The sequence below is a fragment of the Leopardus geoffroyi genome, chromosome A2, assembly GCF_018350155.1.
Source record: "Leopardus geoffroyi isolate Oge1 chromosome A2, O.geoffroyi_Oge1_pat1.0, whole genome shotgun sequence".
Classification (NCBI taxonomy): Eukaryota; Metazoa; Chordata; class Mammalia; order Carnivora; family Felidae; genus Leopardus; species Leopardus geoffroyi.
In genome coordinates this window covers 25909406-25937277 of record NC_059331.1, presented here as the reverse complement: position 1 = coordinate 25937277, position 27872 = coordinate 25909406, and the positions used below count along the sequence as shown (strand labels likewise).

Sequence of the window (27872 nt, the reverse complement as noted above, 5' to 3'; positions counted from 1 at the left end):
TCATGGATTACCAAGGTAAATGTGATAAATATAGGAATTTAGAGTCTAGTGACAGCAGGAAGTTATCTCATCAATAATTTAATTCCCAACACAATTCTTACATATAAAACAGGTTCCACAAATGTTGTTACATGAATACAGCAAAATAATAAAATAATATAAATGCAGACTTTGAAAGGCATTCCAATCTTTCTCTAGTATGTTGAAAATCTAAGTAGCACCTTGTTTAAAAAATTATAAACATACATTAAGAGTAATTTATTACTCGGGGCACCTGGGTGGCTGAGTAGGTTAAGCGCCCGACTTTGGCTCAGGTCATGATCTCACAGTTTGTGGGTTCAAGCCCCGCGTCGGGCTCTGTGCTGACAGCTCACAGCCTGGAGCCTGCTTCAGATTCTGTGTCTCGCTCTCTCTCTGACACCCCCCCCCCCACTCACACTCTGTCTCTGTCTCTCTCAAGAATAAATAAACATGAAAGAAATTTTAAAAAAAAGGGTAATTTATTACTCAAAATGCTCACCTTTAGGAAAAAATCTGAAGTCCCTACCATGCCTTACAAAGTCTATATTATCTAGCTCAGGGGTCAGCCAACTAAAGCTCCACAGGGCCAAAAACAGCCTGCTGCCTGTTGGGTAAATAAAGTTTTAGAGGAACAAAGCCGAATGTATTTGGGTACATACCGTCCTCGGCTGCTTTCCACTAAAATGGCAGAGTTTAGTAGTTGCAACTGAGAATTTATAGCCTGCAAAGCCTAAAATATTTACTACCTGGCCCTTTATTTAAAAAAAAGAAAAGAAAAGAAAGAAAACATTTTTATTGTTCTAAAAGTGCAGTTTCAGACCAGTTCTAGTTTTCACACAGTTTCTCTCTCACACATTCTTTCCCCAGATACATGTACTCCTCACTTAGCTTAGTCCCAAATCTGTTCAAATTCCCTATGTTACCTTTGTTGCTACCTATTGTCTTACATTCTTTTATTTTTCTTCAGTGGACGTATCACTACTTGACATGTTATTAGTTTATTAGTTTTTGTCTCCTCCAGAGACTGTAAACTCCATGAAGGCAAATCTTTCTTTGTCTTGTTCATTTCTGTACCCCCTACAGCTAAAATAATGCCTGGTATATACATAATAGATGCTTAATAAATATTTGCTGAATGAATGAACTGAATATCTATTTTTAAAGGGATCAAACTTGGAAAAATTATTTGAAGGTTTTCATCATTCTAAAAAACTAAGAATTAAATATGCAAAAAGTTTTGCATAGTACTAGTATCTAAGTGCTAAATAATAATTATCTGCTGCTATTGTCACTATTGAAATATTTAAGGTTAGATGATCAAATCTGATGAGTCATTAGTGGCCTATAATCAAATAATTGAGGAAAGGGATACTGTTTTATTTTAATGTTTATTTATTTATTCAGAGAGAGAGTAGGGAAGGGGCAAAGAGATAGAGAGAGGGAGAGAGAATCCTAAGCAGGCTTCGCACTGTGAGGCTCAATCCCACTCAACCACACGGGGCTCAATCCCAGATCATGATCTGGGCTGAAATCAAGAGTAGGATGCTCAACCAACTGAGCTACTCAGGCACCCTGAAAAGAACACTGTTTTAAAAAAAGCTTCTAACCACTGGTTCTCAAACTTGGAGTGAACACTTCAATTCTTTGGGAGCACTAAAAGTCAGAGGCTACTCAGAGACTCAGACGAGAGCCTCCATATAATGATAAATGCAGGCCTTGAAAGAACTATTTGGCCTGGCACAACTGAAAGATAAAGTACAGGATTTTCTTTCTTTTTAAAAACTCCCTCTTTTTGAGGGACACTCTAGGGAGATAATTATTCTTTTCCCCTCTTTTAAAACCATACTTATTGTGACAAATAACATACAGAGAGGGACACAAAACACAAAAGTACGGGTTAATAATTTTTTTTTAAAGCAAATGTCTGTATGACTACAGCTCAAATCAAGAAACATAACCTAACCACAAGGGCGCCTGGGAGCGTCTGACTCTTGGTTTCAGCTAGGGTCATGATCCCAGGGTTCTGGGATTATGCTGAGCATGGAACCTGCTCCAGATTCTCTCTCTCTTTCCCTCTGCCCCTCCCCTGCTGACTTTCTCCCTCCCTCTCTCTCTCTGTCTCAAATAAAGAAAAAATAAAACAAAGAAAAGACCCTAACCACAACTCCCTAAAGCTTCCCATGTTTCCCTTTCCAATAAAATCCCCATAAAGGTAACCACTGTCCCGACTTTGTGGTATTTAATTTCTTGCATTTCTTTATAGCCACACTACCCAAATATGCATGTCTAAATAATACACTATAATTTTAGTGTTTTGACCTTCACATAAATGCAATACTACAGTATGTATTCTTTTGTGTCAGGCATCTTTCATCAAATATACCCAGTGTATATTTCTCCATTTGACTGCTGAAGATCTTTTGGGTTATTTCTAATTTTGAACTGTGAATGATGCTGCTGTGAATATTTTTGCATTTGCATCTGACATGCATGGGTAGGCATTTCTGTAGGGAACCTACCAAAGAGCATAACTAATGGGCATAGTAAGTCTGACATTGGAGAACTATCACCTAAGCATTTAATTTAATCGAAAAACATATGATGGCATTGCAGAAACTGTCAGATCTGGTAAAAAACTGATTAGAACAGAACCAAATTTATTTCTTATGGGTGATAAATGTAAATTATGTACTAACTATATTACTATGTGGCACAAAATAAAAATAAAAAACAATGCATTCAAAAGAAGTGCAAAGGGGTCACTTGAGTGGTTTGGTCGGTTAAGCGTCTGACTACAGCTCAGGTCATGATTGTGGTTCGTGGGTTCACACTCCATGTCAGACTCTGTGCTGACAGCTCAGAGCCTAGAGTCTGCTTAGGATTCTGTGTCTTCCTCTCTCTCTGTACCTCCTCCGTTCACGCTCTCTCACTCTCACAAAAATGAATAAACATTAAAAAAAAAAAAAAGTGCAAAGGGAGCACAGGTGTGCCTAGACTGGATTAAATTCTTCAAGCTGAAGAGCCATTTTCCTCACATCACAGCTACAACCAACTAAAAGCAGAATATAAACTCAAACGGCACTATTCAGATACTGCTGTCAGCTGCCTAGGGATCTTAAGTGACAGAAGAGAAGAGCAGATCAATATAAAAGAACTACATATCAGCTATTTGTAACTGCCGACCTGGAAAATATATTTAAGTCTGAAAGTTACGTTTCATTCAAAAAATAATGTTATCACTTGGGTATCAAAATAATGTGCTAGAGACCACATTTTCTAAATGGCATGTGTACTAGTAATTAAAAAGTTAGAGAATCTTTAGATTGTCAGGAACATATGATTTTAACAAGAACAATAAAACTAGGTCAATCAGCTTTCACTGCCTTGTGACTGGGAATAAAAAGGGGAAAAAAGTTACTCCTGCAAGAAAACTCCCACTAACACTCTTTCCAATCTTCCCACCATAAGTTTTCTACCTATTAGTTAGGATATATTTCTGTGTGGCTGGCATTACTAAGAGTACTAGTAAATATGATCCCATTTAATTCTCATAATAATCCTATGAAGTAGGAACTACCATCCCATTCTGTAAATGAGGAAATTGAGGTTTAAAGAAGTTATACCGCCCATTCATATTGCCAAAGAGGAACCAAAACAGAATTCACATCTAAGATCCTCTGATCCAATTCTAAATATCATAAATGAAAATGAACTACAAGTCACCTAGAAAGTCATTAAAGGGACATACAGCAAAAAAACTGACATTAGAATTAACATCAAACATAACAAAGTAAAAATGAACAATCAGCATTCAACATCAAACCCACAATTTATTTCCTTCACAGAGCAGCAGTTCACAAAATAGAAATAAAGCTTTAGAACCTAAAGCAGGGGAGGCCTAACCTTAATAGGACAGACTTTTACAAAAGTATTAGTTTTTGCAGCAAAATAAAATTAATTAAAGCAATTCCTGCTATAGAAGATAGTCTGCTTTTTCATAAAAACAGTTCCAGAAGCTACTTGTCCTAAAACCTGAGAATAAAGAACAAAAGAGACAAAAGTTGAGAATTCATAGATTGAAAGCTAAATAAAATGAACCAATTTAAAGAATACAGACAGTTTTTTAAGAAAGAAGCAATCTACATATCAAAACACTGTTGGCATAAATTTAAGACTATCTGCTATGCAGTTATACTGGGAGAAAATCTGGTACAAATGTTGGAAAGTTAGCTGACTGGGAACATGATTGGCACAAATAAACAACAAACAAAAACCCTCCAGTATATCCTAGATTGGTCAACTCTAAATACAAAGAAATAAAAAATAAGTGGGGTGCCTGGGTTGCTCAGTTGGTTAAACGTATGACTCCTGATTTCAGCTCAGGTCATGATGCCAGGGTCGTCAGATCAAACCCCACGCCAGGCTCCGTGGTGAACATGGAACCTGCTTAGAATTCTTTCTCTCTTTCTTTTTCCACCCCACCCCCCACCCCCTCCCAAGCACCTCCTCTGCTCATGCACGTGCTCTCTCTCAAATTAAAAAAAAAAAAAAAAAAAGAAATTTAGCAACATCTAGTTTAAATTAAGAATCTTCCTATAATGGGAACATAAACTACTATGAGCAGGGAACCACACCAAGTGTATTCTACTCTTTGTCATAACTAATCTGCTTTGGCTTAGGGAAATAAAAGTTTAAAAAATGAAAATTAAAAAATCTGTTTTAAGTGGAATATGTAATCAGAATAACCCTGAGATTGTTCAGAGACGCTGATCTCATAGAGTGATGAAAAGTAAACAGTCACGGAGCAACACTGATTCAATGCATTACTCCAAATAAGGCAATTTTTATATGAGAGCAAAGCCCTAAGAGAAAGAAGAGAATGAGACAAACACACACAGACAGTGACTATAATTTCAAAAGGGGGGTGGGAAGCAGGGAGAGAATTTTCCTTAAATCGGGCAAAAAACTTACATAAGACACAAAATATTAAGAGAATTAGACTTCTGCTTCTAATAATAAAAACCATTATGTCTCATAGTAACCATGGATTAAGAATACAAAGACATTAAGTTTATTTCAAGGCACTTGTTAACTCAGTCATTAAAAGCAAGATGCCATTTGGGGAGAGGGCAGTTTGTATGTACAAAGCGGACCACAGAAGAAATTTTCTCTGGAACACAGCCGTGATGCCTCTGCCCTCACCCAGACAAACGGTAGCAGAAGAAAGTACAGGCAGTAGTCTGGAGAAAGCTGTCTTTCACTCTATGCCCATGAAGTGAGTCTCCATGTCCTGAGGTTCTCCACCTTTTACCCTTTATCTTTGCACTCAGCATACGCATTAATCAAATGACGGAGTTCATAGGACACATATGAAACAGATACAAGGTGCATAATTTGTTAACTCAGAAAGCACATTTATCAAACATAACAGTCTCAATGTATTTGTCTTTTTCATTTTTTTAAAGTTTATTCATTTATTTTTGAGAGAGACAGAGACAGAGTGAGCGGGGAAGGGGAAGAGAAAGAGGGAGAAAGAGAATCCCAAGCTGGCTCCTCTCTGTTAGCACAGAGCCCTATGTGGGGCTCGAACTCACAAAACCAAGAGATCATGACCTAAGCCAAAGCCAACAGACGCTTCGTTGAATGAGCCACCCAGGTGCCCCTCAACTTATTTGTTAAGTTTACACTGTAAACCTTGAGTAACTAAAATTTGCAGAGGGAACAAGGAATGTGGAATTCTGCTCAAATCAAACTTCTTGCCTGAATTCCTTCAGAAGAAAATATTGCTAGAGCTTTTTAGCAAGTTTTATTAAAGTTACTTGTTAATTCTAGATTTTACATGGTATATTTTTTACACAGAAAATTACTTCACAGTCCTGGAATTACACAAAGGTTATATTTAAATCTGTTCAAAATCCAATCTCTTTGCATGGGATTAAAAGCTTTTCTCCTAAAAGAGAATTAAAAGAAACACAGTCTCTTTTACCATAAAAGGAAAACAAACTGAAATGTGTTCCAACTCATTTAATTTCATCAAAATCACCTTGTAAATGGAGACAGCCAACAACTAAATCATTCTCTTATGGGTTCATATACATAAACTGAAAAACTCTGTTAATATATTAAAAAGACATGAGGAATCCTACAGAAGTGAATTATTTGCTTTCTAATTTTAAATTTAGAATTCACAAGGTGAATTTGGACTATACAACAAGCACAGTAAACAATGAAATCTAGGTACTTAACATCTGCTTTTTAAAAGACCGGAAATAAGGGGTGCCTGGCTGGCTCAGTCAGTAGAGCATGTGACTCTTGATCTCAGGGTTGTAAATCTGAGCCCCATGTTGGGTGTGGAGATTACTTAAAACTAAAAAATCTTTAAAAAGTAAATAAAAGACAGGAAAATAAGACTATGAGGTGTCACTGCTCACAGAATATAAACTTCATGTTCAGGATCATAAATCAGTTCAAGATGTCTATCAATTAAAATAATGGCAAAAAAGTTTGTGTGAGATTATCAAAAAATAATCCAAAATTATTTTGAAAGTTCACCTGAGTAAGATTTTAGTTGAATGTGCCTTGCTTGCCATAATACTAATTAAACACCACAATTTCTATACCAGCAGCTTGTCATAAAATAATGAAAATACCCCTTCTGACAACAAATCAAATCAAAGTTAACTCTTACTATGCCAACTCTGAGTATCCAAATTTAAGGAGCCAACATATTGGAAATTTCTGAGATACAACGGTATCCTCATTAACCAAACTCTTGCTACTTGCTACCAAAACTCAGGAACTGGGCAGATTCAGATAATGGACGATACCCCCAGCTATATCCCTAGGGATATACATGAATTTACAGCCCAAACTTCCACTGTTTGCACTTAGGGACCCAATGGATTCAGACATCTAGGAATACTTGTATTTTATTTTTTGTTCTTTGGTTCATTATTTCTTTGCCCACAAGGAAAGCATTTTATATTCTCATTTCTCCCTCTCTATACCACATCTAACGTTTTCCCATGCCACTGCATAGTCCTTGTAAACATAACTTAATTGGCTAATATCCATATTGAGGGGATTGCTGTAACTTATAACTTCTGCTCTATCTCTGATTGTTTACTGGTCCATTTGCCCCCCGTAACTATGATACAATAAAAATCTCCAAACATCTTTTTCTTAATGTAAAACAAACATCATTCTATGTTACAACTACAGCTAAATATTTTACATACACATTTTATAATATTTTAAATGATTTTTGCAAATTGTGACTTAGTAATAAGCTTTCTTTTTGGATAGTTCTCTGTTCTTGTTTCTTTGGGCTCAAAATACAAGCCCAAAAGTTTAAAATAAAATTAACTTATTAAACAATGGTCACATGTAATAAAACAAAGTATAAGATCCTTCCCCTAAAGATTTATATTTTAAATTTTATATTCTGCTTTTAGTTGGTTTCAGTGGATACCAATTATTTTGCCCCAAATCCCCATGCTAATTTCCCATAAAAGTGAAATTTAGTAATCAGAAGATAACAAAAACATGAACTAATCTTTGCTTTATGAGAAAAATCTAAAGGACAAAGGAATATGCCATATTTATTCATTAATTTTCCCCAAAATAATATTAAACTTATATTCAACATAAAATGGACAAAAATAGAAGCTCTTCTAAAACTACTAAATGAAATTCCAGGTTTCCTTAAGGCATCTCTAAGGAGTATATAACACTGGATCTATTGAGTTTGTGCCTGCTATAATTACCAGGTGTGACCCTGACAACCCCCAAGTGCCCCTGAGATTGGGGGGGGGGGGGGGTGGGGAAGGAAGGGGAAAGAATCACATATGCTTGCATATCCACAGATGAATTCATTAGCATAAAAACATGGAAAGTCACTCATTTCAGAAAGAGAGCAAACAGGGAGAGGAAAAACAACCAAGTTGTGTGTCTGGTAGGAAAAAGTGTAGATATCATCAGTAAATCTTTATTATACATAGTGACCTTTAATTGTCACCAAGAGGACCAAGAGAATATCACAACCTCATGATTTAAGCAGCCACATGATTTTCAAGTACGAGGAGATTCATGATACTCTGGCTCAGAATTCAGCAGAGGTCTAAATCACCTCAAAAGCTAACCTATCTATCTTTAAAGTATTATTAACGATAGGCTTCCCAAGGGTAGGCGGTTGATGTCAGAATGTAGGACAATCTATTCCTATTCCTTCCCTAGAAAGCTCCTGCTACCTTAAGGGTCATCTTCAGATCTGAGTACCCAAACTAAATCACTGTTTTCATGGCTTCATTTAATCATTTAAGAAATTTACTTAAGAAATCCAATTCCAAATCTGTGATAGAACTAGAATGTAAATAAAACAGATCTCTTAAGTGTCCACACAGAACGTTTAGGTGCTTGACATTCTATTTCATTCCCTGCTCAACAACAATTTTTTATTTAAAAGCTTTAAATTTCCTCTTTCTTGTGGGCAATATGAAATCCATCTTTGAAGGCAAATGCCACAAAAATATTTTTCTCTAAAGAGAGAAGCCGAACAGTATGAGAAGTATCGCTGCTGTCTGAAGATGGCCCTCTGTGCACCTTCTACCATAACAAACACATTGAGATCTTTATTTTTCTTCTCATTTTTCAATGTTAGCCCCTGACTTCATTAAAATCAATGTGAAAAATACTCTGTACTCACTCTGGCATTCTATGAATTGATGAATAAAAGTGCAGTCCCCGCCACTCTTTGAAAGCAAGTGCTCTAATAAAGAAAGAAACACCTTTAAGGATATAGTTTGTTGCTGTTTTTGAAAAACAACAGCAAAGGTAGGAAAACTGAAATGTATTGACATGAGTAACTCTAAGATTCATAAAAGTTTAATATATTTTTAATATTAATAGCAGACATATTTTAGAGTTAATAAAGCTAAATGACTGAAAATTATAATTATATTCATTAATTTGTACCCTGACTGGTTAGCTTTTAAAGGTGCAGTTTCTATCCAAAGAGCTCAAGAAAACCATAGACATATATTGCTTTAAAAAGCTTCTCTTTTAAAATATACCTTTCTCCATGACATTTAATAAATACCTGTAAATAATTTTTAAATTTTATTATTTGTTCTTACTGAATTAATTGTCAAATAACAATTCTCTAACAGTCCCTCTTCAAAGTTATTCTTCTTAAGAGGCAAAAGATAAATATTTGAAGAATACCACAAAATAATGCCCTAAAATTTAAGAAACTAATGCAACATTTCCATTTTTGTGCTTTCATTTTACAAATAACCTTGCATTTGAGTCATTTAATCTGTACTTTCTATACTCTCAAAATATTACACTGCTTATCTCTGCCCAAATGATTAAAATCAATGTCATGTATATTTTAAAATAAGAGCTTGGAAAATGGTTTTGTTCAGGTCAAACATAATTTGTTTTGTTTTTTTTTTTTAAAGTAAAGAGAATCAAAATCTAACAGTAAAGAAAAGCTTCAGCTCTTTTCTTACAATAATCTTTATCTATTTTGACTCAGAGAGCTAACTTCTAAATCTGGATAACATCTTTCAATTATATCTCTGGATTTTTCAAAACTACTAAATAGACTTTGGAAGTTCAGGTGTTAAAAATATATCACAATATGAGGACTATCTGGAAGGTGGGAAAGCACTGAAACCTGTGAAAGAGGACATGAGTTAGTACCACTCTGACTGTGAAAGCCTCTTTTCCTTCTCATTTCAACCCATCTCACTCTCATCATCTCAACTTTGTTTGAGAAGCAGGCATCTCCTACTCTAATCACTGGTTAGCTTCTCTTGACATCCTTACCAATAGACACCTTCTTTACCTTCATACTCGAATCTATCATTATCTTTTATCTATTTACATGGTACACAGAACTTCCAGTCAGTAATTTTATATATATGTATATGTATGTATATATGTATATATATATGTATATATATGTAATAAATGTGTGTACATAGTTGTACATAATTGCATAGTTATAGAGTTATACTATATACAGATAAAATATAGCCCCAAAAGGAAAAAAATGGCTAACTGCAACAGAAATTTTTTTAAAAATCTAGGGGTGCCTGTGTGGCTCAGTCGGTTGAGCATCTAATTCTTGATTTCAGATCAGGCCATGATATCATGGTCGTAGGATCAAGCCCCACATCAGGCTCCACGCTGAGCATGGAACCTGCTTAAGATTCTCTCTCTCTCCCTCTGCCCTTCTCCCCTGCTTGTGTGTGTACTCTCTCTCTATATATATAATAATAATACAAAAGATAAAAGTAAAAAAAATCTAATAAATAGCACTTGCTGACTGGAGCCAAGAAATCCAAAACAGAAGCCCTCAGTCGAATAGTAATTACCAAGATCAAAAGTTGTTTTACATAAATCCTATCTAAGCTATGATAACATTTTCAGAACTCCAACTATACAACATCATGGTTAAATACGAAAACTCATTTGAAACCAAATTTTAACCTAAAGGACCTTATGGAACTTATTTGAAACAAAATTTCAGACTATCAACACAGGACTTTACATGACATTTATTAATGCGGTACCTCCCACCATTACTCATCAAGCCTCAAATCGCCCTTTTATCTACTCTGATTTTACTATCCGGACCCTACATTAAAATATTTATTATACTAGTTTAGATACAATTCAAGATTAATATATTATTATATATGTTATACATGTATGACTTCTATAAAGGCATTTTCTAAGACACATGAGAGAAAAATCTTTTAGTACATGTAAAGAATTTGGATCATGACACTTTTAATACTTTATGACTTGAATTCAGTTCCTTGGGAATTCACTTTGCCAAAACTATAAAAGATGTCACTGAAAATCCAAAAAAAATGAGATACTTAGGGCGGGGAAGTCAGGGGGCAGGGAAGCAGGGTTGTAAGATCCCAAACAGGGTTGTGGAAATGCAAAGACCAGACAGATACAGAAACATAATAGAGAACTGTGCTACTTAAAATGGGTTTATTTATACACATTAGTTTCCTATAAAATTTGATTTTCTATACTATCTGTGCTGTCCAATACACATGTTCAATACACATGTGGGTACTGAGCCCTGAAAAAATGGCTAGTGTGAATTGAGATGTATTGTAAGTGTAAAATAAATACATACTGGTTTCAAAGACTTACTAAGGAAAAAAGGTTGTGAAATAATTCATTTATAATCTTTAATATTGATTACATGTTGAAAGAATATTTTGGATATAGTAGGTTAAAGTAAATAACGTTATTAAAATACATTATTAACACTTTACCTGTTTCTTTTTATATTTTTAATGTGGTTTCCAGAAAATTTTAAATTATGTATGTGGTTCCCATAATATTTCTATTAGACAGTGCTTTTCTATACTAAGTAATATTCAAATTACAATTATTAGATAAGATACAAAAAATTTTATAGTATAAAACCTATGCTTGTAGCAGCTACTTTACGTTTAAGTAATTTGAAAAATAGTTTACTAGATACATAGTATTAATCTTAACATCTCCAGACATTTTTAAAATATTCTCTTACAACTATACTTGGCTCTCTACTATTTAAAGACTAATTTTAGTTAAAGTCATATCTGATAGCATATTATGGTTATGGATTTTTGGTAATATTGGAATGCTGGATAACTGGTTTACTATTCTATAACAAATGATTCAGAACAAATCCATCTTACTCCCAAAATCCACTGCATGCTAAATCTGGTGTAATTAAGTTTTTGTGCATATCAAGATATTTACTATTCGGTTTCATTAAAGATATACTATTGGTCACCCCCACAACAATTTATCACCGCTAAAAAACCAAACATACCAGCAAGGGAAAAGTTACAGTAAGAAGTACTTTAAAGTATCCAAAATACCTTATTCAGTCTTAAATCAAGGAGTTGTCTACAACTATTCTCATCTAACTCAATTGGGATTGACAAAAAAACTTTGGCAGTAATCTGACAACTCTAAATAGTATAAAGATGATTTCGTGTATATTAAAGGGTTCTCTTAACTGAAGGAATAGCATGTCCCCAGCTTGAGTTAACACTAACATTATTAATAAATACATGCGTCAATCAAACTGGTGATTGGAATAAAACGTGCTCATGCCAGAAAGAGGAAAAAAAGGCAAATAATGACAACAAAAAATAAAAATTCATTTAATGATAACAAACTTTTAGAAAATGAGGATTAAGTCATTTTATATATGTTCACTAAATATAGTTAATAAACAGAAATAGTAGTAATATTAATAAAATTAGTAATATTAGAATATAAACTACACCTTTAAAAATTCTCAAATCGAAACTCAAACTGGAATTCTAAAATATCGATGTAGTTTATAAAACATATACAGAATAGTCAACAATGATTAATGACAATAATTTCTAATTTAGAGCTTCGAGATTTTTTGGTAGAACATATGTAATATTATTAGGTCTTGAGCTTGCAAGCTCACATATACATGATTACCTAAGCCTATTTTGCCAGTTCCTAATTAAAAACCAAACAAACAAAAACAAGAACAAAAAAAAGCACCTCCTAACTTTATCAGAATTGGTTGCTGCCCAAGAACTATAAAGATATCCCCTGATACATGAAAAAAAAAAAATTTTTAATTAGAAGTTCTGAGTATCAACCTTAACATTTTCCACTTACTTCTATATAAAAACTAAGAACAGAGGTACACATATTTGTAAACACAGAAAATAATTTTATTCATTCTGCACTTCAAGCGTCTAATGCAGGATCTGGCACATAGTTGGTGCTCAATTAATGTTGGATGGATGGAAAGGGGAGGGTGAATGGGGATCTTCACAACTGAAGGAATGTACAAGTCAATGGGTAAAAAGTACCCCATGCAGTAACAAGAAAACCAATAGTGGCTATACATTTTTGGCAAGAGATAATGCAAGCTATCCAGAAAGAAAGGTCACAGTATCAAGAACTAATAAAGGATTTTTCAGAGAACAGAAATGACTGGCCTTGCTTTCTCTGATTAAAGAAAGAGATGTACACTATAAAGAAAGTAGCTTCTATGACATATCCAAGAGCTCAGTGGGCTGTTAAGTAAACTCTTGGCCTGGGATGGGGCATGACACAAACATTAAAAATAGAGGCCCCATATTCCCAGGAAGCAGTACTTGATGGAAGAAAATGGTAGTAGAGTTCTTTGAAAAATATATTGGGGGAGAAACCAATTATTATGCTATATATATAAACCAATGCTAACGTTGAACTTTAGCAGTTTCCTGTTATTTAAATAATTAAAATTTCCATATAACAAGGGATATCTAACCAAAAATCATAGCATTAAGAATTACAAAATAAAGGGAAGCTTTTTTTTAAAAGCTGGGATTCAATGGTCTATGAACAGCATGCTTTTTGTTCCAAAAAATGAAAAGCTTAAAATGCTGATCTCTCTATCCTGCTTGAGGAGTAAAAGGATACCATGAAAGAAAAACATTTAAGTTTTTTACACTACCTTTTTCTGTGCTCCCATTTATTTTAGGTAAGAAGTCATCAACTTGTATCCCTAGGATTAAGACAGTGTATCATTGCCTGATCAAAGAAAGAGTTACTTTAAAACTGGTCTCACGGCATTTTTGTATTCCTATTTGCATTAAGACAGTATAGAACACTTTGAATTTATTTTTCCAAGAAGGGTTCAACGGGCCATTTTCTATCCACTCAGAGAAAAAGCTACAACTGCCTAGAAGCCTTGCAATGAACCTCAAAAGAAAAGAATCCTGCGGGGCTTGTACTTTCCTTATTTAAACATCTCTAAGTAGAGCTTCTCAGACGCACAAATTTCATCTTAAAGCCTAAACAATGGTGCCCACTGGTGGCAATCAAGTATATTTTTAAAGAAAATTTTCTAAGAGTGTGGATACATTCCACCTAATACATAGAAAATAAGTACCCAATGAGACAGTAAATACCAAAAGTTCAATGATAAAAATTCAGCTTTAAATAAGAAATTTGGTGACACACCTACCTAAGCTGCTGCATTCTTTAAGAGTTTTCTCCTGAAGATGTTCTAACCGTACTGTAAATAAAAGTCCAAGAAAAAGGTATTTCACAGATAAAAGAAAAAAAAATCAAATCAAATCAATTTCTGGATTAGCTAACTTACCTTGTAAAGCTGTTAGCCTCTCATTGGTAAAGTCATTATCAGCTTGCAAAGCTTCTATTTTTGCCTGGAGCTCCTGTTCTTTTTCTTCCATTTCATCTATTTTATGTTGTAATTCTTTTTTCTCAGCTTGTCCCTTCTGCTGGATTTCTTCTTGTTTTCCTTCTGCAACCTGTTGAGAAAGAAAAAAAAACAAAAAACAGTTATTTCATAGTCTGAACTTGCTTTTAGAGGCCCAAAGCAGGGCTGCTTTTATTCACATAAACTTCTAACAAGAATATTCAATATTATAGAACATATTTGTAAATGTCAAAATGATGTCAGAAGTAGTCTGCATTGGGGTCATGCTTCTAGGTAACTAGAAAAGAAAACCTTGTAGCAGGCAAGCAGGCCTAATACATAAAGATAATGGGTCAAAATTTAAAACTCCACAGTTTTCAAGAGGGAAATATATAAAGTTTTCCCCTGAAATTACTATTGTTTAATCAGTTTGTAAGTTCTAAAATGTAACTTACTCTGAAATTTTAAACTAAATTGTGTTCAGTTGAAGGAATGATGATCATAAGCACTTTTCAAAATGACCTCCTTTTAACAAGACCAATCTTTAACACTGTTAGAGGTTCGCCAACCACACAGAGGATGCCCTGGTCTTCTCTAAGAAATATTTATCTTCTAGCCACTGAATCATGGTTTGAATGATATAAAGATGGGACTTCACAAACTCAGTTATAACATTTTAAAGGACCATCTAGACATTATGGTCTGGTCTGCCCTTATCCTAAACGTCCTACAGCTAATCTACAGGGAGCTGCAGCTGAAGCAGTTAACAGCAGAGGCTACAAGGGTCCACTGCAGATCACTCCAAGGTCCCCTCAGGGCTTGTTCCAGCACTAACATCTGCTTTTGGGGCTGCCCAAGGAGAAGCACATTCAAGTTTTTAAAAGGTCTAAATATCTTGGGGTTTGCGGATTTGCATCTACTTCCTGTTATATATTAAAAGATGCCTGTTGTGAAGTACTATTTATTTCCTTCCAAAGGAAATATGTCAGCTTTTACAGTCTTTCAGCTGTCTCTGGCAATGGGGTTTGGGCTAAATGGAAACTTATTTTTACTACAAATTTCAACCATTATAAATTTTATATCAACAACTATTCAGCAATACCTAACATCTTAATCTATCCAGTGTGTTAGGGACAATTAACATATTTTCAGGTTGAGTAAATACATACCTTTAATTTATCAGATAAATCTTTAATCTCATTTACTGCTCCATTATATTTATTGGCTAATTCTCTTAATTCTTCCTGAGTCCGTTCATTCATTTCTTTCAGATGGGTACATTCATCTTCAGTATTACTCAGACTTCGCTGTAATTCAAGTTTACAGATTACTGATTTAGAATAAATGGCGTGTTTTAACTTCAACTTGTAAAAAGCATAATTCTATGGTCTGTTCTAAATTAACCTTCATATAAGACTGAGCTAAATAACATAAGAATTTTAATTTACTTTAGGTATATACTAAAAGAGAAAATACAACAAAAAATTTGAAAAACGAAACAACAGAAAGGGGGCAGGGAGGAAAGGATGTTACTTTTATATAACTACTCTTTTAAAAGGCCACTGAGAATGACTTTTAGCCTTGAAAATATTTTAAGCTTAACAATTCCTGAAAGCAAGTTTAATAATATGCACAATCAACTTAATAAGAAAAATAGAAGACAACTAGCAACTTTCTTGCATGTCAAATTAATGACAAGAAAGTGAATTAGTTATTATGGGATGAGGCTTTTACAGAAACTATTACTATACTATATGCCATATAGTATGTACTATATATGGTCTTTTTATTATTGTGTTTAAAATGGGCATTTTAACTAAATCCAGTAACAAATAACTTCTGTAGTAATTGTGCAGTGGTTCAAAGGGATGACCTCCACTATCAACTAGGTCATTTTTAAAGCAAGAATCACATTTTGATTGTTCCTAAAAGACCTAGAAATGACCGTAGAGATATTTTCCCCTTTGACCTCCAAAGTTAGACACAGTTTTCTTCTCTAGAGGATGGGTAAATAAGAATAGTGGTGATGTTCTCCACCTTACAGTGACTATCCTCAATTTGAAGGAAAACAAAACTAGGTGACAGGAGATCGATTCCCTGGCACATATCATGGTCCACTGTGTGAAGGCTGAATCCTAAGCAGAATGCAAATTCTAAGACTCCTTGATTAGCCTTTTATTTGCCCAGTCACTGACTAAGGACCACAAGCACCAAAACTCACATGATTATGCTGAAAATCCCTAACAATAAAAACAGCATACTACCCCTTCCCACTTGATAGATGGGAAATATTTCCTAGTAACATAACACCCAAATTTAAAATGTTCTAGAATATGAGCAATTTTAGGCTAAAAATTTTTAATCATACTATCAAAGTATATTTGTTAAATTAAAATACCTCAACTTCTGAAAGTTTTCTAACCACTTCAATTTTCTCCTGAAGAACCCGCCTCAGGGACTCTTTGGCTGTCGTCTCATAGTTGTGTTTATCCTCCTGTAATGCTATAAGTTCCTTCCGTAAACTATCTTCTGTTTGATTCTAAGATTAAAAGATACTTATAATTATAACCAAGTTATTGTTTTTAAGTATTTATCATTTGAAAAAAACAACACATTATTATACTCTTTGAGTTTTATATTAAGGTATCACTAAATCCAAATGATGTTGGCCCTGTATTAACTGAAGCTTGAAGCTGTATTGAAAAGTTTCATTAGTGAATTATGCCTTCACAAATATATTAATTCACATTTACAATTAAAAAAGTCAAAGGAAAATAAGAATTTCTCAAATGTACAAAATGAATTGAGTCTCCAATTTTCATATTCTCTGTAAGCCACAGTATTTCCATTTGTGTACAAAAATGATCTCTTACTTTCAAAGGGGCCCAGCATTTGAACACAATGGTTAAACCAAAAGGAATAAGAGTACCCAGAAGAAAAAGCTGATTCCAGAGGCAGGAAATGTACAAGATGAGTCTGGAACATCTTGTCTAAAATGACAGCAGGAAGCTATGAAAGCCTGCTGAGACTGTACCAAAAGAACTCAGGCACCAAACTGAAAAAGCTATGGTTCACCAAAGATGGGATAGATGGGATAATTTGAACAACAATAAGAACAACAAATGGAATAGGCTGAAACACATGAAATATATTTAACTCTAGTTTGGAGAAAAGAAAAACACTTTGTGGTCATTCTTTGGTGGATGACAAAGAACTAATTCATTATTTTGAAATCCAGTAAATAAAAAGAGAAAATCACTTATCCTGCCTTCCCTAAAAAAAAAAAAGACTTCAGGTAACAAAATAGTTTGAGAGGGGCACAACAGAAGTATTTATAGAAGTCACCCAGCTATAAATGAAGGAATGACAGCACTAAACCTAACCATTTTTGCAACCCTTAATAATGGATTAGGCAAGGGACATCAAAGATTGCTAATATTTCAGAAAGAAGGACAACTAGACATTATGGTGCCTTTTGGTGAAGGTACACAATACTATTCATGAAGTATTGTTGGCAAAAAAGAGATCAGATCAAATCTCTAGATTAAACTACCAATTTATGGTGTGGGAGGGGAGCTAGAAGAATCGTTAAATAACAGTCTAGGTTGAGGGAAATTATAGAGGACAAATGACCCAGTTTCTCCAGCAAATATCAACCGCGATAGAAAAAAGAGAGTTATACATGGATATTCAATATACAATTCTGTCCTTACATGTATGTTTGGAATTTCTTATGACAAAAGACTTAAAAGAATGGAGAAAATGTATAAATGTTTTAGAATGTACTCAAAATGACAAAGAAATGAAGCTACACAAAAAACTATGCATTTTAATGCATAATTTATGCTTTTTTCTTTATGAATCCTTACTTGAGGTTAATACCTACTTTAGAGCATGCCTGTAATTGGTTTCCCATAACTTCTAACCGTGATAAGAGTCTATCTTCATCTATTAAAGCCTGTTGAAAAAAAAATTAAATATAAATAAAATCCCAGGGTAATTAAAAAATAACACATATCAAAATGGTTGCTATCGCCAAAAAAAAAGATGTAAAATCATAAAACTGACCAACATCCACTGTAAAATGCTAAATTTTCAATATTTGGTCATTAGGAAATAACTGCCTTTCCCTGCTAAAAAAATTCAGTTTTAGTTTAATCAACATTTAAGGAATATTAAACTATGAATATAAAGGCATCTGTAATACCTGCCAACTGGTATCTGAAGCCTCTTGGGTGATGGCTAGTAGCCGCTGAAGTGTGGCTAACTTCTGTTCCAACATCTGTTCCCGATGTAAGGCCTCCTAATAATACAAATCACAAAAGAGATTCTAAAGAACTCAGCATGATCCCTTGAAGAGTAATCAATTTTTAGCACATTCTCATCTTATATCCCACTTTGTATCTTACTTTCAAACCTGATAAATCTTGTAAAATATATATAAACCACATCAGTTTAGCCTCATTTTCTGGTCTGTTAGGGGTACTCTAGCTGCACCTTCCACTGTTAACAGAAAACAAGCTCCCTGTTTTTGTTTTCTTTTTACTCATAATTCGCAAGAGTGACTTTAAAAAGGAAGCATGGCTGGTTCAGTCAGTAGAGCATGACATTTGACCCCAGGGTTGTGGGTTCAAGCCCCAGGTTGGGCATAGAGCTTACTTCCTTCCTTCCACACATACATACATAGGAAGAGTGAGTTAAAAAAAAAAAAAAAAAAAGGAAATCCAGAGTAGAAGAATCCAACAAATGTTCAACCCTGCATTTTATATATATACATATTTTAAAAAATATATACATATCTTTCAGCACTAACTCATTCCAAACTAAGTAAAACAATGTGGTCAGTAGCAAAGATACTTCTTAATGGCTTAGGTGCATGGATATGACATCTAAATTAGAAATGTCTTTTAGTTTTTCCTTTTAAGAATGTTATATATATAAACATATATACTTAAGAAGAGAGAAAGACTGTTTCACTATCATAATCTATTGCATTGTCAGGTGTTCTGATTCTCTGAGACTGTATACCACTTAGCAGCAATCAAATATGCTGAAAATAAGAGTCCACTAATGTAATTAAGGAATCAAGGAGTTATATAACTATTTGGCAGCTCCAAAGGAATATTTTTCCAGAGAAGGACATTGGCAAGCAAACCTTATCTCTAGGTCACTTATTAACATTTGATAGCTGTTAAGAGGGTCTCCTTCACTAGAAGTCAAGATGAAAATGCTCACACAGCATTCAGCGGTGGTTATGGCACATCTTTAAATTTCACTTTCTTCTATTCCTGTCATTAGCCAAAGAAGAACACTTACTACCCTAATACCTCTGGAGCCACCTCAGCAAAGAAGGGTATGCTTCAAACACATTTCTTGAGGTTTAAAGCATGCATTTATTGTTGTCCACATCCTTGATAAATAATGATTAGAGAAAATCTGACCTAATTAAGAATTAGCGGTACTGTTTTTTAATGTAATTGTAAAAGTATAGATTAAGGAATCTAACAAAGGCCATAAAACACAACTTACACTTAAAAGAGATGAGCTGCCAAGTTTATTTTAAGCTCTTAAAACATTCCTAATATCCAGGAAATTACATTAATGCTGCAAAAAGTTTTACTTAAACACAAAACCACCAAATAATCACTACTCCCACTAGGTGGTGTAATTTCACCTTTTTTTAACTCAATCCCATTTAGAGTTTCATAATTCCATGAACCACATCCTAATAGAAATCTAATAATACTTCCAGTTCTTTACTTTTAGTTCTAAGGCATAAAACATATCTACTCCAGTTTTTATTCAAAAGTTTTACAGTTTATGTAAGAATTCCAGCAATTCACAAAGATGTATATAGAAAAGATAGCACAATATAATATTCTCTCAAAAATCAGAAAAGAACAATTAAAGACATGCCCACCTATGAATATGCAAAGAACTGACAAAGGTGGAAAAAGTACTGAGTGAGTCAGGACATTAGATCAGCAGTCCATGATGACTGGTGAGTATATAGTGTGTATAGCCTCGGGAAATCATTTTTATCTAGATAAGCCCCATATTTCTCATGTGAAAAATGGAGGTTAGACCAGATTAATCTCAAAGTTTTCTTCTACTTCTAAAAATAAGAGAGATCTGGGTCAATTAATGTACCTTCCTATTGAGTGGTACACAAATGCTAACATGTATGGCATACATTTTATGTGCCAGGCACTGTTCTAAGTGCTTTACATATATTGGTTCATTTACTCTTCACAATTCTGTGAGGTAAGTGCTATTATTATACCCATATCACAGATTAAGAAAATGAGGCACGCAAAAGGGTTAAACAACTTTCCCAAAAGGTCAGAGGTTAAAGCCACAGATCGAGTCCAGGGAATTCTGGCTATGGTTTGTGCTGTTAGAAATTCTACTTAAATTACAAATGTGTAACAGTGCTTTTCTATGCACCATTACATAACACCCAGTGGAAGTAAGATGTGATTAGTACTTTGACAATTTTCACAGACTTGTACATTCTTAACTGAGGGAGAACCACTTTTAGTGATTGATTCCTATAAAAGAATGTAGGAGCCAGGATCACTGGTTTGGTCCTATCATTTTTAAAAAGCAGTTGAAGACTTACGAATGTAAAATGAGTCACCCAAAGTTACAGAACTCAGTGGCAGAGCCAAGATAAAAAGTTCAATCTCTAAATTCCTGATCTAGGATTTTTCTTCAATATGCTCCCTCACCAGAATAATAATAGGAACATAATCTAGCCCAAATCTCCCCAAATCAAGAGGGGAAACACACATACACACACACACACACACACACACACTTGTTTCCTTTTTAAAGATTTGAAAGGCTTTTTAAATATGGTATTATTATCTTCAGGAGCCCACTCGATGTATCTGCCTCATCAAGATATCTTCCAACAGACTCAGCAGCACAACCCAGTGGTTAAGGGTACAGATTCTGAGGTCTGACTGTCTGGGTTCAAATCCCAGCTCTACTACACAGTGTGTAATATTGTGTAAATTATTTAACGTTCCAGACCATCAGTTACTCTCTCAATAAAAATGGGAATAAAATATGTACCTTACAGGATTGTCCTGAAGATTAAATGAGTAGAGGCAAAGAGCTAGAGTCTGGCATATAGTAAGTGCTATGTAATTATTTGCTATTATACTAAGCAAGCAAAATCTCTCCAGGTTTAATTTTCTTTAGAAATCATCTATGGATGGGGCGCCTGAGTGGCTCAGTCGGTTGAGCATCAGACTTCGGCTCAGGTCATGATCTCGCGGTTTGTGAGTTCGAGCCCCACGTCGGGCTCTGTGCTGACAGCTCAGAGCCTGGAGCCTGCTTCGGATTCCGTGTCTCCCTCTCTCTCTGCACCTATCCCACTTGTGCTCTGTCTCTCTCTATCAAAAAAAATAAATAAATAAAATGTAAAAAAAAAAAATTAAAAAAAAAAACCATCTGTGGATGGGGTGCCTGGGTGGCTCAGTCGGTTGAGCAGCAGACTTCGGCTCAGGTCATGATCTCGCGGTTTGTGAGTTCGAGCCCCGTGTCGGGCTCTGTGCTGACAGCTCAGAGCCTGGAGCCTGCTTCAGATTCTGTGTTTTCCTCTCTCTCTCTGCCCCTCCCATGCTCACACTCTGTCAACCTCTCTCTCAAAAAATAAATAAACATTAAAAAAAATTTTTTTTTTAATCATCTATGGATAAAGAACTATGTTGACACTTCCTCATATTTAAATAACAAAAACTTCTCTTGTACAGAACCCTATCTTTTCTAGACTTAATAATCCCGATTCTTTTATCCTTTCTTTACAAGACCTAATTTTAATCCTTTTTTTTTTTACTTTGAAAAGATATTTCTTTTGTACTTGTAGCCAGCCAATATTTCTTTAGCCTGTATTTGTGAACTAGCAAAATCAAACCTAAGTTGTTTAATTCTACTTTTAAAAACTAAGAATTTTCAAGATTTACTTTTACCTGTAGATACTGAGAAAGCTGGAATAGTTCCTGAGAGTACATACTTGGAGTGTTAGCAGCAACCTAGAAACAAAATGACACAAGTATCAATAGTCACACAAAACATTCATAAAAGACATTAAAGCAAACCAAGTCTTTGAAATGTCTATTTACTGAAATATGCAAAATAAAAATTATTTTTAATTTTAAGCTTAACCAGTTCCTTTCATTTTCAAAATATTTCTGTTCCGTGTGTAGAATTTGTAAATGGTGTTATATTTCACTGGCCAGTCTGAGATTTATAAGCAGGGTGGTAGAACAAGTACTACTCATGGAAACATTCCTTGATAAACCAAATCACAAGCACAAGGCAAAGGCAAGACAGCCCTTTCTTAATCCAGAAATAATACCTCCTAAATCAACAGATCTATATTTTCCCCCTTTAAGACTCATTGTTAAACAGTTCTTCAATATGTCAACAGTCATAATTCATTCTGAGGCAGCCATCTTCAAAATGTTATTTGTATGTGAGGGTGTGGGAGAGACAGGACAGGAAATATAATGCTTTGTCCAGTGGCCAGAGGCAATGAAAATAGGTTTGTCTCTTTAAAAAAAAAGAAAAGAAAGAAAAGAGGGGCGCCTGGGTGGCTCAGCTGGTTAAGCATCTTAAGCATCCAATTTCAGCTCAGGTCATGATCTTATGGTTTGTGGGTTCAAGCCCTATATCGGACTCAGTGCCGACAGCTCAGAGCCTGGAGCCTGCTTCGGATTCTGTGTCTCCCTCTCTCTCTGTTCCTCCCCAACTCATGCTCTGTCTCTCTGTCTCAACAAATGAAAGAAACGAATAAACATTAAAAAAAAATTAGAAAGAAGGAAAGAAAGAGAAACAGAAAAAGAAAAAGAAAGAGAAAGAAAATAGCTTTGTCTTTTTTTTCTTCTTTAAACTATAGGTAGGTTTAAGAAGAAAGAGATAGTAAATAATAGTATTTAAACTATAAATTGTAGAAAAAATACTTAGAATTCAAGTGTATTAGGAAAAATTACCTTCTATCAGGGTTTCCCCCAAGTGTGGAACATATAACCATGGCATTATTTCTCCGCACACACACACACCACCACCACCCCCCCACCAAAGAAGGTACTAATAGGCTGCTGTAACATTTACTCATATCAATACTACTAAGTCTTATGTATTAACTTATTAATGATGTTAATAGCATCATTCCCGATTAAGCTCAGAAAGCATATTTTTTTAAATATGCTAACTAGAATTCAGAGACGTGGCATTATTTTTAAAAGTTAGTCTTATATTGGCAAGGTCATTATTTACTTCTGAAATAATTCTTGGTATTGCTGAACTTGATGATTAGCCACTTTTACTTCTAAAAAAGGAATTTAACAGAGAACTTCAGTTTCAGGCAGGCTTTCAGTCTTTATCCACATGGAAGAAAAAAAATGTAAAATATTTTCCCAATAGTTTAGTTAGTACACTAAGAAAAAACATCTACATTAATGTCAAAAGACATCTTTTTTTTTTGCTATGAAGCAATGATATCTATAGTTTATTACACCATTATTTCTGAGGAAAATACTAACAAGTAATTATCACAAAGTTTCTGACCAAATCAGATTAAATAAAACTGCTTTTCAAGGACAATAAAAGAACAATTCCTATAAACCCATATTTCTGTTATTTCTATGGGTAGGTATATGTTGGGTGAATATTTGGGTAGAAAGCTTTAATAAATATTTCTAGACAGAATTGTATTCCAGAATAAACAGCAGTAACTAACACTTCGTACCTCTGGCTAGGCACAAAACAAGTACTCCTAGTCTATACAACCAGCCATTTACTTGAGATAACAAAAGCTTTTTCCTAAGAAACATCCACCCTAAATTCTCCAGATAGAGGACTGCAATAACCAAATATCTATATACACTGTATGTATTTTGTTACAGAAGAAAAATAAGTTTCTAGGTAAAGCATATTAAAAACAAACAAAAACATTTTGCAAAGCAATATAGCTGAGTTAGTTTGTAAAAAATCATTACTAACTTACTTTGTCAACAGGACTTGGTAATGGAGCATGGATGACACTGAAAAGAAAAATTTAGAATTTTTATCTAATTTCCTGACAACAGAGGAAACAGAGTAGGACAGTACCAGAATATCTTAAACCCCAAAGTTGCTACACTTGCCTTCATATAATTAAAAGAATGTGAATTATTTTTAATCCTTCATAAATACATAGCATTCTTAGAAAACAAGGTAATAAATACACAAATCTACTTTTTACACATAATATATTTTTAAACACAAATTCAAAATTCAAAACGTATTAAATGCCTTTTGAGGATCCACTATTTAACGAGGGCTCTGGCGAATTTCTGGGCTCTACAACTTCTACATATCCATTTTTAATTTTGGAATCTGTAAGTTACATTCTTTTAAAATTAAATATTCCTATATACAAAGTCTTAAAAACCAAAGTTCTATTTGAAAGAAAGCTATAATTTGGAAACTTGCTCTAGGAGAAAAATTTTAGCTAACCAAACAGTATTACTGTTCTTCTCCACCCAGCCCCTTCACACATTAACAAATGAAAGCTTAAATGTAAGTAGGAAACTAAACTCAGTATACCTCTTTAAAGCAGCAGACAGTATAATTGGTACTAATTGCCTCTTCAGCCTTATAAAGTACTGACAGATAGGCAGTATAGTGTATCAGTTAAGTATGCAGGCTCAGAAGCCTGGGTCCGAATTCTGGCTCTACTTACGAGCTGTATAATCTTGGGCATGGGCAAGTTACCTAAGCACTATAGGTCTCATCTTCCTCCTCTATAAAATGGGGATAATCATAAAAACAAGCCCAGGGATTACTGTATTAAATGTGTTAATATAAATAAAGAGCTTTAAACAGTACCTTTAACATAGTAGCACTTGATCCTACTACCAGTTCCAGGAGAACACAGCAGCTAAGGAAGCCAGGGGCCCTATCTTACAATGCCTGTAAGCTACTGTATGGGGGTTGGGGTGAGTAGAGAAAACACGAAGCAAGGCTGCTACCCACGTCCCCTCCCAGTGGCTAATCACTCCATATCCTAGACGCTACTCTGATAATGGTCACCTTGAAGGTTGACTAGAGGAAAGCTCCTAGATTCAACTGGTTAATTATGTGTAAACTAATGAGAAACTGATCTATGACTTAAAAATAGAAATGACAATTCTAATCCCACTGTAATAACCACAAACATCCTAAGTACTGCTTCAATTCAATTAGTCACAAATACACTAAAATGCTGAATAAAATGGAATATTAAGAACCAGCACACCCTTCCCTTCTGAACACACATGATCCTGTGCAGACTCCCATTGAGATCATATAACCCTTTATATCTTCAATTTCACATGTGTGTTTTTAGGCATTGTGACCAATTTACGTCTGGATGCCCAGAACCTACCACAACGCCCTGGAAAAGCTGGTGCCCAATGAAGGTTTAAAAAATTATGCCAACTTTAGTTTTTCTCTCTACCCCATAAACATGGGATAGATATCTTAAACATAACTTTTGTTTTCTTCACTATACAAGTAATACATATTGATTATGTGTGTGCAGTAAAGCAAGAGAAAATAAGTAAAAACTACCTAATGCCAGCACCCAGAGGTAACCATTTGGGGTATATACCTTTTTCTCTATAGATATGCACATATAGGCAAATGAACTTAAGAAAGTCTAAATAGAAGCAAATAGTACTCATGGTTTTTTAGTTCCATTTTTCTTCGTGACCAAAGTACAAAATATTCTGTTCTTATGAAAATTTAGTTAACCAAAGGCTGAAAATCCAGCTAAACATTCCATAAGTAATAAGTATTTGTGTGTGTATAGTATGTATTTTACAGAACCTATCTTGGATATAGATGTATTCTGTTTGGATTTTAATAAAAGTTCATATGCAATAAGGGAATGCAAAAAAAGAAAACCATTATTTAGTGTTAGGACTGCGGAATTACAGGCAATTTTTCTGTTATCGCTTAAAAATTATTTGTACAGGGGTGCCTAGCTGGCTCAGTCAGTGCAGCATACAACTCTTGATCTCGGGGTCATGAGTTTGAGCCCCATGTTCAGTGTAAAGATTACTTTAAAAAATAATATTTGTGTGATATAATAAAAATCAAGGAAGAAAAAAGAATCTTTTTTTTTTCTTTTGAGAAAGAGAGTGCAAGCAAGGGAAAAGGCCAGAGGGAAAGAGAGAGAATCTTAAGCAGACTCCATGCTCAGTGTGGAGCATGACACAAGGCTCGATTCCACAACCCTGGGATCATGCCCTGAGCAGAAATCAAGAGTCGGATGCTCAACCAAGGCACCCAGACTCCCCAATAACCAGCTTTTTGAGAACTATCTAGTGAAGATCTTAAAAGCATTAAATGCTATGTATACAATGTATCTGAAACTCTAAAATTCTGGTGTACTCAAAAATATCTTGATTGCTATAAAAGATTACAGTCATAGAAACAGTCAATGATTATCATGTGCTTAATATATGCCAGGTACTACACAAAACTTTAAGTGCACAAACTTGTTTAATCCTCCTCATAAAATTCCTGCTCCACAAGTATTACTGTTATCTTCATTTTTCAAATGAGAAAAGGGAGGCCTGCTCAAGTCACAGAATAGGTGGAGTCTGGCTTTGAAACAGACTATCTGCCTCTAAAGACTATTCTGATCTTCCTCCAGCTCTGGAGAAGTGCCTGTCCCAAATTCGTCTTCTCCAGAAAGTCAGCCAGGTTGTGTACAGAGATTGGCAGCAAAATTCTAAACGCTAATATTTAACCACATAAGAAAAACCAAACAATAAGGAAACAAGGACAAAGATGAAAAGCATTGGGGAAACAAGGGCAGGGACACAATTCACAACATAGACTGAGAAATTCACATGCCCTACTAGATGGAACCTGAGATTACAGATAACCCTTTATATAACTGCTCAAAGTTTTTAACTCCATGAAAGAAAAATCTCATTATCACACAGAAACATCAAGGTTTTTAAGAAGTCATACATCATTAGATGACTAATAGTTATTCTTATTTTTAAAAACTTAACCCTTGACTCATAAAAGCTGAGTCACATTAAAGCTTCCAAAGTAAACTGTATTTTTAATAATTAAACTATAATATAGAATAGGAAACAGATTGTTATGAATTTTAAATGTTTAGGGGCGCCTGGGTGGCTTAGTCGGTTAAGCGTCTGACTTTGGCTCAGGTCACGATCTCACAGTGCATGAGTTCGAGCCCTGCATCAGGCTCTGTGCTGACAGCTCAGAGCCTGGAGCCTGCTTCAGATTCTGTGTCTCCCTCTCTCTCTGCCCCTCCCCCACTCCTGCTTGTGCATATGTGTGCACTCTCGCACGCGCGCTCTCTCTCTCTCTCAAAAATAAATAAATATTAGGGGCGCCTGGGTGGCTCAGTCGGTTGAGCGTCTGACTTCGGCTCAGGTCATGATCTCGCAGTGAGTTCAAGCCCCGCGTTGGGCTCTGTGCTGACAGTTCAGAGCCTAGAGCCTGTTTCAGATTCTGTATCTCCCTCTCTCTCTGCCCTCCCCAGCTCATGCTCTGTCTCTCTCTCTCTCTCTGTCAAAAATAAACATTAAAAAAAATTTTTTAATAATAA

At 34.7% G+C, this 27872-nt stretch overlaps 1 protein-coding gene across 35 annotated transcripts in view; it reads right to left on the bottom strand.

Moving 5' to 3' along the window:
* The window catches only part of LOC123605781 (sarcolemma associated protein), a 149949-nt gene that overhangs the window by 39385 nt on the left and 82692 nt on the right, over positions 1–27872 (bottom strand). For 8 of the 35 annotated variants that reach the window (XM_045493299.1, XM_045493318.1, XM_045493300.1 and 5 more), the window contains exons 4-13: positions 24264–24300; positions 22225–22287; positions 18453–18548; positions 18132–18203; positions 16644–16784; positions 15415–15552; positions 14189–14357; positions 14051–14101; positions 13538–13588; positions 8726–8788 (exon numbers count right to left, since the gene is read on the bottom strand). In XM_045493299.1, coding sequence (XP_045349255.1) covers positions 8726–8788; positions 13538–13588; positions 14051–14101; positions 14189–14357; positions 15415–15552; positions 16644–16784; positions 18132–18203; positions 18453–18548; positions 22225–22287; positions 24264–24300 — 881 coding nt within the window. The remainder of the gene's footprint in view (positions 1–8725; positions 8789–13537; positions 13589–14050; positions 14102–14188; positions 14358–15414; positions 15553–16643; positions 16785–18131; positions 18204–18452; positions 18549–22224; positions 22288–24263; positions 24301–27872) is intronic. The other 27 variants (XM_045493312.1, XM_045493329.1, XM_045493313.1 and 24 more) reach the window with 7 other exon arrangements.